Source organism: Coregonus lavaretus (assembly GCF_964263955.1).
Source record: "Coregonus lavaretus genome assembly, chromosome: 9".
NCBI classification, from domain to species: domain Eukaryota; kingdom Metazoa; phylum Chordata; class Actinopteri; order Salmoniformes; family Salmonidae; genus Coregonus; species Coregonus lavaretus.
Window position 1 is genome coordinate 43,106,764 of NC_139996.1, and position 9,698 is coordinate 43,116,461.

General features: G+C 43.2%; 1 protein-coding gene across 1 annotated transcript; it reads left to right on the forward strand.

Annotated features, from left to right (window-relative positions):
* Positions 1-622: 622 nt before the first annotated feature.
* Positions 623-1,483, forward strand: LOC311135364 (protein phosphatase 1 regulatory subunit 3A-like; the record flags this gene model as incomplete). Its single annotated transcript, XM_084169306.1, has 1 exon — positions 623-1,483. The coding sequence occupies one exon, from the start codon at positions 623-625 to the stop codon at positions 1,481-1,483; it is 861 nt and encodes a 286-aa protein (XP_084025432.1).
* Between the last annotated feature and the right edge of the window lie 8,215 nt (positions 1,484-9,698).

Sequence of the window (9,698 nt, forward strand, 5' to 3'; positions counted from 1 at the left end):
TTCTAACTTCTCTTTTTCTATGTCCATATCTGTGTTTGTCATAACGTTCAGTTGTCAGCTTTGCAGCTTTGCAGCACAAATTATGTAATGTTCCACTTAGTGCCGAGTTTGTCATTCTGAGAGAAAAAAAGGCTTCTAATATTTGAAACATTTTGGGGCGTGTTGGCAGTTAAACTGAAGTGTCTATCGAAGGAAAATCACCTTTATAACGAAACATGTTTTATCCAATATTTATTACATGATTATCCCTTTGACCCTTATTAGGAGAAGTCGATGAATATAACATTACACATAGGAGACAACAAACTATCCTAGAAAACGTTTGTTTTGGTTCAAATATAGTATTTTGTGACAGACTTAACCAAGGTCTTGTTCTGGGTGCTGAGATTAGTTTGAATCAAATAGCAAAGTTACTTAAGGTCAGCCTATAACTCAAATGTTTGACTATTTATATCATTGTTGTGAAGCAGTGTCTCAAAGAAGAGCCATTGAGAGGAATTTCTCAGTGTTCTCCTGAGGCCACACTGCATAGTTGAAGTCCCTTCTGACCTATTTATAGTGCTGGCCCTCGCTACAATGTCATCTGTAACTCGACTCCATCTGTTTAGTCACAACATGTTGAATGTCAGTTGCCAGAGAGGCAGAGAACTCGGCTCTGCGATTCCCCTTCACTCTGTCACTAGACAGCCCAATGGAGTCTGCTGCGGTTGAACCAAGACCCACTGGGGTCAGCAGCCTCCTGGGTGTCCCAGGGCTCATCACCTGGGACGGGGATGAGGCAAACGACGCGGAGGTGATCGGTGGCATCAGGCCCAGGTCCTCCCCTCTCCCACGGAGAAGGAGCGCCAATGACTTAAAGGACTGTGAGCTCGAGCTGACACCGTCAAGCTCCAGGAGGGTGTCCTTTGCGGACGCCCTTGGCCAAAACCTGGTGAACGTGAAAGAGTTTGACTCGTGGGACATGACCATCCCACTGAATTTCGACGCGCTTGAGGGAGTGAAAGAGGTAGAGGAATATTACTTGTCCTCCTTATACACTCCTCCACCGTCCGAAGAAGCAATGGTCCTGAGAGTTCATGAGCAGAAGCTAGTGCTGGCGAGCATTGAGTTACTCCACGGGACTACGATACTGAGGGGGGTGGTCCGCGTTCTCAATGTCTCATTTGATAAGATGGTGTACATCCGCACCTCTCTGGATGCCTGGGCCACGCACTTTGACCTGCTGGCAGAGTATATACCAGGGTCCAGCGACGGAGACACTGACTGTTTCTCATTCAAGCTCACCCTGGTGCCCCCATTCGGGGAAAAGGGGGCCAGAGTGGACTTCTGTCTCCGGTACGAGACCCCTGTTGGGACTTTCTGGGACAACAATAGTGACCGGAACTATGTGATGTTTTGTCATCAGAAAGTCAAAGAGCTGAAAGATAAACCACAAAAATACAAAAACGGGCGTAGGAAAAGCATCCTGAAAGCCAACATGTGAGGATGATCAGATTAATCAAGGCAGGCTTGTATTGAGTGTGTGTAGATTGATGGAATGATTTAATGCTAGTACTTTTTTGAAAATGTGTGGTCCAGTCCAGTGGTCCAGTCTTGTGAAAGCTATGATGCTTTCACATTGATAATGCCTCACCTCAAAATACACAGTTTTACATATACAGTGGGGAAAAAAGTATTTAGTCAGCCACCAATTGTGCAAGTTCTCCCACTTAAAAAGATGAGCGAGGCCTGTCATTTTCATCATAGGTACACGTCAACTATGACAGACAAATTGTGGGAAAAAAATCCAGAAAATCACATTGTAGGATTTTTAATGAATTTATTTGCAAATTAGGGTGGAAAATAAGTATTTGGTCACCTACAAACAAGCAAGATTTCTGGCTCTCACAGACCTGTAACTTCTTCTTTAAGAGACTCCTCTGTCCTCCACTCGTTACCTGTATTAATGGCACCTGTTTGAACTTGTTATCAGTATAAAAGACACCTGTCCACAACCTCAAACAGTCACACTCCAAACTCCACTATGGCCAAGACCAAAGAGCTGTCAAAGAACACCAGAAACAAAATTGTAGACCTGCACCAGGCTGGGAAGACTGAATCTGCAATAGGTAAGCAGCTTGGTTTGAAGAAATCAACTGTGGGAGCAATTATTAGGAAATGGAAGACATACAAGACCACTGATAATCTCCCTCGATCTGGGGCTCCACGCAAGATCTCACCCCGTGGGGTCAAAATGATCACAAGAACGGTGAGCAAAAATCCCAGAACCACACGGGGGGACCTAGTGAATGACCTGCAGAGAGCTGGGACCAAAGTAACAAAGCCTACCATCAGTAACACACTACGCCGCCAGGGACTCAAATCCTGCAGTGCAAGACATGTCCCCCTGCTTAAGCCAGTACATGTCCAGGCCCGTCTGAAGTTTCCTAGAGTGCATTTGGATGATCCAGAAGAGGATTGGGAGAATGTCATATGGTCAGATGAAACCAAAATAGAACTTTTTGGTAAAAACTCAACTCGTCGTGTTTGGAGGACAAAGAATGCTGAGTTGCATCCAAAGAACACCATACCTACTGTGAAGCATGGGGGTGGAAACATCATGCTTTGGGGCTGTTTTTCTGCAAAGGGACCAGGACGACTGATCCGTGTAAAGGAAAGAATGAATGGGGCCATGTATCGTGAGATTTTGAGTGAAAACCTCCTTCCATCAGCAAGGGCATTGAAGATGAAACGTGGTTGGGTCTTTCAGCATGACAATGATCCCAAACACACCACCCGGGCAACGAAGGAGTGGCTTCGTAATAAGCATTTCAAGGTCCTGGAGTGGCCTAGCCAGTCTCCAGATCTCAACCCCATAGAAAATCTTTGGAGGGAGTTGAAAGTCTGTGTTGCCCAGCGACAGCCCCAAAACATCACTGCTCTAAATGAGATCTGCATGGAGGAATGGGCCAAAATACCAGCAACAGTGTGTGAAAACCTTGTGAAGACTTACAGAAAACGTTTGACCTGTGTCATTGCCAACAAAGGGTATATAACAAAGTATTGAGAAACTTTTGTTATTGACCAAATACTTATTTTCCACCATAATTTGCAAATAAATTCATTAAAAATCCTACAATGTGATTTTCTGGAAAAAAAATCTCATTTTGTCTGTCATAGTTGACGTGTACCTATGATGAAAATTACAGGCCTCTCTCATCTTTTTAAGTGGGAGAACTTGCACAATTGGTGGCTGACTAAATACATTTTTTCCCCACTGTATATAGATATTATTGCTTCCGAAAAATAAACCAACATGCAGTTTATTGTAAAATTATGATATTACAGTAAATGTTGGACAATTGTTGTTGGGTCTTTTTCCCCAAGCTTTCTTTTAATTTATTTACAGTCATGAGTTTCCCTGTGACGAAAACTGGTCATCAACCAGTTGCGAATCTTCAGGTAATCATTCATTGTATTAAATCATTAAAAAGTGACATGACTCAGACGTACACTATAATCAATAACATAAAATCAGTAACTAATGTCAATTATTATTTTTCCTCTCTAGATGTAAACAAACATGGAGGAGAGATGACTAGTGTAAACACCTCTGAGTCTCAGTCAGGAGCACTCCAAGATGATCATCAGAAATTACTGGTGAGTAACACCTGTGGCATTTGGATTTCAGAACTTTTACAGATGAGTTATGTATCCAGGGTTTTCTTACAACATAAGCTTTTGTGATACATACAGTGAAGGAAAAAATTATTTGATCCCCTGCTGATTTTGTACGTTTGCCCACTGACAAAGAAATTATCTGTCTATAATTTTAATGGTAGGTTGATTTGAACAGTGAGAGACAGAATAACAAAACAAAAATCAAGAAAAACAAATGTTTATTAATTGATTTGCATTTTAATGAGGGAAATAAGTATTTGACTCCTCTGCAAAACATGACTTAGTACTTGGTGGCAAAACCCTTGTTGGCAATCACAGAGGTCAGTCGTTTCTTGTAGTTGGCCACCAGGTTTGCACACATCTCAGGAGGGATTTTGTCCCACTCCTCTTTGCAGATCTTCTCCAAGTCATTAAGGTTTCGAGGCTGACGTTTGGCAACTCGAACCTTCAGCTCCCTCCACAGATTTTCTATGGGATTAAGGTCTGGAGACTGACTAGGCCACTCCAGGACCTTAATGTGCTTCTTCTTGATTCACTCCTTTGTTGCCTTGGCCGTGTGTTTTGGGTCATTGTCATGCTGGAATACCCACCCACGACCCATTTTCAATGCCCTGGCTGAGGGAAGGAGGTTCTCACTCAAGATTTGACGGTACATGGCCCCGTTCATCGTCCCTTTGATGCGGTGAAGTTGTCCTGTCACCTTAGCAGAAAAACACCCCCAAAGCATAATGTTTCCACCTCCATGTTTGACGGTGGGGATGTTGTTCTTGGGGTCATAGGCAGCATTCCTCCTCCTCCAAACACGGCGAGTTTAGTTGATGCTAAAGAGCTCGATTTTGGTCTCATCTGACCACAAGACTTTCACCCAGTTCTCCTTTGAATCATTCAGATGTTCATTGGCAAACTTTGGACGGGCATGTATATGTGCTTTCTTGAGCAGGATTTCAGTCCTTCACGGCGTAGTGTGTTACCAATTGTTTTCTTGGTGACTATGGTCCCAGCTGCCTTGAGATCATTGACAAGATCCTCCCGTGTAGTTCTGGGCTGATTCCTCACCGTTCTCATGATCATTGCAACTCCACGAGGTGAGATCTTGCATGGAGCCCCAGGCAGAGGGAGATTGACAGTTATTTTGTGTTTCTTCCTTTTGCGAATAATCGCTCCAACTGTTGTCACCTTCTCACCAAGCTGCTTGGCGATGGTCTTGTAGCCCATTCCAGCCTTTTGTAGGTCTACAATCTTGTCCCTGACATCCTTGGAGAGCTCTTTGGTCTTGGCCATGGTGGAGAGTTTGGAATCTGATTGATTGATTGCTTCTGTGGACATGTGTCTTTTATGCAGGTAACAAGCTGAGATTAGGAGCACTCTCATTAAGAGTGTGCTCCTAATCTCAGCTCGTTACCTGTATAAAAGATACCTGGGAGCCAGAAATCTTTCTGATTGAGAGGGGGTCAAATACTTATTTCCCACATTAAAATGCAAATCAATTTATAACATTTTTGACATACGTTTTTCTGGATTGTTTTGTTTTTATTCTGTCTCTCACTGTTAAAATAAACCTACCATTAAAATTATAGACTGATCGTTTCTTTGTCAGTGGGCAAACGTACAAAATCAGCAGGGGATCAAATACTTTTTTCCCTCACTGTAGCTTGACATAACTTTTATGTAACTTTTTCAAATGAGCTTTTGCAGGGCTCATTTGAAAAGGAGACAGGGTTCTTAATGGGACTCCTTATTAAAATAAAGGTTAAATAAAAAATATAATAAAAATGGTGATTTACTTGTTATTGTGGCCTTCAATGATGATTAATGCAAGGTTTAATTAAGTTTTTATGTAATCTACATGGCATGGTAAAATGCCATGGTTAGGCTTAAAGCTGCCAAATGTACCTTTTTGAGCGACCCACCAAATTCACATAGAAATGTGTGTTATAGATCTGTCATTCTCTTTGAAAGCAAGTATAAGATGCAGTAGACCTGTTCTATGTGCGCTATTTCTATGCCTAAGTTTCATTTTTGCGTCTTTTACTTTCAGTTTTGTACATCAGCTTCAAACAGCTGAAAATACAATATTTTTGGTTATGGAAAATATATTTCACAGCGGTTTAGATGGTACAATGATTCTCTACACTAAACTTGCTTGTTTTGTCACATAAACTGAAATTAGGCGAACTATTAGTATTTTAGCAACCAGGAAATGGCGGAGCGATTTCTGCATAGTGCATCTTTAAACAGTTTGGGGTGGCCTCAGAAACGAGAGACTGTGAACCCTGTTGCTCTTTCTCAATATGTCATGTGATCACTGATGTCCGAGCCCTGGTAGTCATTACTTTAACATACTGTACTAGTTGCATCTTTATGACACTTGAGGACATATAATGTTTCCTCTTGAAGGCGTCAAATGCCAAGTATTTATACATATTCCATGACAGGAGCTTAGAGAGGTCTTATATGGTCACACGAGTGACTAAGCAACACATTGCAATGGTTACATTACAAACTGAAACATTGAAATGTTACTGGCCAGAGGCCAGTGCTCATCTGAGATTTGGTTTGGGCTGCCAATATCAAATGTCTATAAATATATTTTGGCTTGGTCATGAGCAATATTTAATCGGAACATGCCAATCTAAATGTCATCATCCCCAAACTAGCCTAACCATTGAAGAGGCATTGTGTGAGAAAGCTAAACTGAATCTATCCTTCTTGCTGTTTGACAGATTGAGAGCAGCTGGAACTCCAGCCGGAGAAAACGACAAAAGGAGACACGATTGGCGAAGGTGCAGGACTACTTCACCCAGAGAGAGGATGAGACCCAAGAGAAAGAAAAAGGAGCCGTGGAACCATCACAGTCCCCACAGGAAAGCACATTCCCACAGGAAAACCCTTCAAATGGGCCTGAGGTACAACCACTGCCACCACAGCGCGGGAAAAGGTTTGGGCTGCAGGCGACTTCAGATTCTCTGGCTACGTGCAACAAATTGTATCCTGGTCTCAAGGACAGCACGTCTTTGGAGGAGTCAGTGAAACCTGAGAACATAGACTCAATGGTCAGCTCAGCCCCATCCGAGCTGGGAGGGGAACAGTCCTCACCGATCCCCAGCAACAAGTCAGATTTAACTGCTCAAGCCGCTGCTCTGAGCCAAAATGGTGACACGTCTGTTTCCAAAGTGGAGGGAAGTGCTCTGATGCAGATAGAAACGAAGAAGAGTGGATCTGCCATCAGCACAGAAGGAACACATTCAGATAACACTGTCAAGTTGGAGAACAGCACAGCAGGCTCAGTCCCAGGCAGCCAGACCAATAGCTTTACGTTTGGAAATGTTGTGGCCCCACTATACTGTCAGGTATTTGGTAGAGTGGCAAGTGAGAGCCAGAGCTCAACTGATAGCGGGAATCGAATAAGGAGGAGATTGCATGAAAGGGATTCAATAGCCTGTACAGCCCATAGTTACGTAAAAACTAACTCCTGTGTTTCAGCTGATACCCAGGGGACACCTGAAGAAAAGCAATCTTTTGAATCAAACCTAGAACATTTCACCTCTGGATTAAGTGCAGAAAAAGAGTCTGAACCTGAACCTCTGTCAGAAGAGGCAGGAGGTTTACCCAGGACTCACACTGCCCTGAACACTGCTGCTGCTCTCAGGGCACTAATCCCCAATGAGAACTCAGGCCTCCAGGGGCCTCCCCAGTCCCACATCCACCAGGACAACACGTTTTTCCAGACACAAACCCCAATACCAAACACAACACTTTCACAAACTCCACCAGACACAACACTTTCACAAACTCCACCAGACCCAACACAAACTCTGATAGACACAACACAAGGCAGTCTCTTACAGTCACAAACTGAAATGGGGTCAAAACATGTCTCTGCTGAGATGACTCTGCAGGGGGCCAGTGGTGGATATGAGAGACCTGATGAATCAGAGGAAATGGAGAACCCTTCCTCAGCCAACACTGATAAATGGTCAACATGCACATTCACAGAATTAGTAGACATGCCTATAGCCATGCTAGAGACTGTGCGTGCTGACCTAAAGGTGTTCAGCTCAACAACAGAGTTGAAGGAAAAGATCACCACTGAGCACCACATCTTTGCTGTGACCTGTACGGACACACTGAAGGAAGAAACCAGTGGGACAATGTTAAAAGATGCTCCCATTGTCATTAAGGAATGGACATCATTGGAGAAGTTGATGATGAGAAAACAAACAGATCAAGTGAAGGATGAACTATCATTTGAAGTGTCAAACACCTTATGTAATGAAGAAAACAGGCATTCTATTGACAATGAGGATTATAGTGAGGGAGATGGAGAGATGACAACCTATGTGAGGGATGATTATGATAAATACACTGACAAGGTCCCAAAGTCCAAAGAAGAAGATATTCATAAGGAAGATGAACCGGTAATTAAGAAAAATAAGGAGGATTTAGTTCCTTCAGAGAATGAGAACGATGCTAGTGATGGACAACCATTGCTAAAGAATAATATATTAGAAAAAGACTGGGAGGGGACTGTGGAAGAGGAAGAGGAAGAGATGATAGGGAAATATGTGGAGGAGGGTGAATGGGAAGAAGAGAAGGTAGTTGTGGGAGAGGAGAAGATGATGGCTGGGGAAAAGGAATTGGAAGAGATAGGGGAGGTGGAGGAAACAGAGGAGGAAGAGGAGATGATGGCTGGGGAAAATGAATTGGAGAAGATAGGGGAGGAGGAGGAAACAGAGGAGGAAGTGGGAAAGGAGGTGACCAAGGAGGAGTTGGTAGTAAAAGAGGTGGATAAGGACAAAGAAGAAATTATGTTATGGGAAAAGATAAAAGGAAGGGTGGAGGAAGAGAAGGAGATGGTGAAAGGAGAGGAGGAAATAGAGAAAGAAATGGAGGATGAGATGGTTGTTGAAGAAGAGCTGGAGGAATTAGAGGAGGAGGATGTGAAATGGATAGAGTGGGAGAAGGAGGAGATGGTAGAGGAAGAGAAGGAGGAGGAAGCAGAGAAAGACAAAGTAGACATAGAATTACTAGATGATCAAAATGAATTGGTAGATGAGTTATGCATGCCAATGGGCAATACTTGTGAGGGTAAGGGTAAAGGGGGTGAGAGCAGAAATGTAAATGTCACAGAAAGATCAGGCCCAGAAGAAAATACATTCAAGACGGATGAAGTGTCAATTCTTTGCTACAATGAAGCTATCAATTACGTAATGCCGGACACCAAGCATCTTGGAGGAGAGGAAATGGATTCCATCAAAGGAGACGGGGAGTCCTACATTCAAACAGATGAACCTGCCAGTGAGAAAGAGGGTGAAGGTGGGGGCGAGGAGGACAACGCATCCACAGAGTCCCTGTCAGATGATGAGATGGAGCTGTACATGCAGAGTCTGAGAGCTGCACAGAAGCAACAAAACAAGGACTTGAGTCTTGGGAAACGGCCCTCGATAAGTAGAAGAGGCAGCAGGCCGTCCATGCCATCCATCAGTGAGTCTGTGGATGAGGCAAGCAACCAGGATGATCAGCCAGACACAGAGACTGTGGAGCATCGTTCTACAAGTAAATTGCCCCTTGTGGAGGGAGGGCAGGATAGCACCAGGAGCAATGTCATGTGGTGGAGAGAAACATTTTCTTGGCATAATCTCTCAAAAGCACTGTTATACACCGTCCTGTTTGTGGTGTTCTTTTTTGCTGCTTACCATTATGACTTTCTGGCCTGTTTCGGTCTTTACTTGTTATCTGTGATGTGGCTGGTTTGTCAGGGATGAAAGGAAACAATAGAACAGGTTGAGACCTGTGATAAAAAGTGATCCACAATTAAGTTTCATTATTTTTCATTATGCCTCATCTGAGAGTACAGTGGGGAAAAAAAGTATTTAGTCAGCCACCAATTGTGCAAGTTCTCCCACTTAAAAATATGAGAGAGGCCTGTAATTTTCATCATAGGTACACGTCAACTATGACAGACAAAATGAGGAAAAAAAATCCGGAAAATCACATTGTAGGATTTTTTATGAATTTATTTGCAAATTATGGTGGAA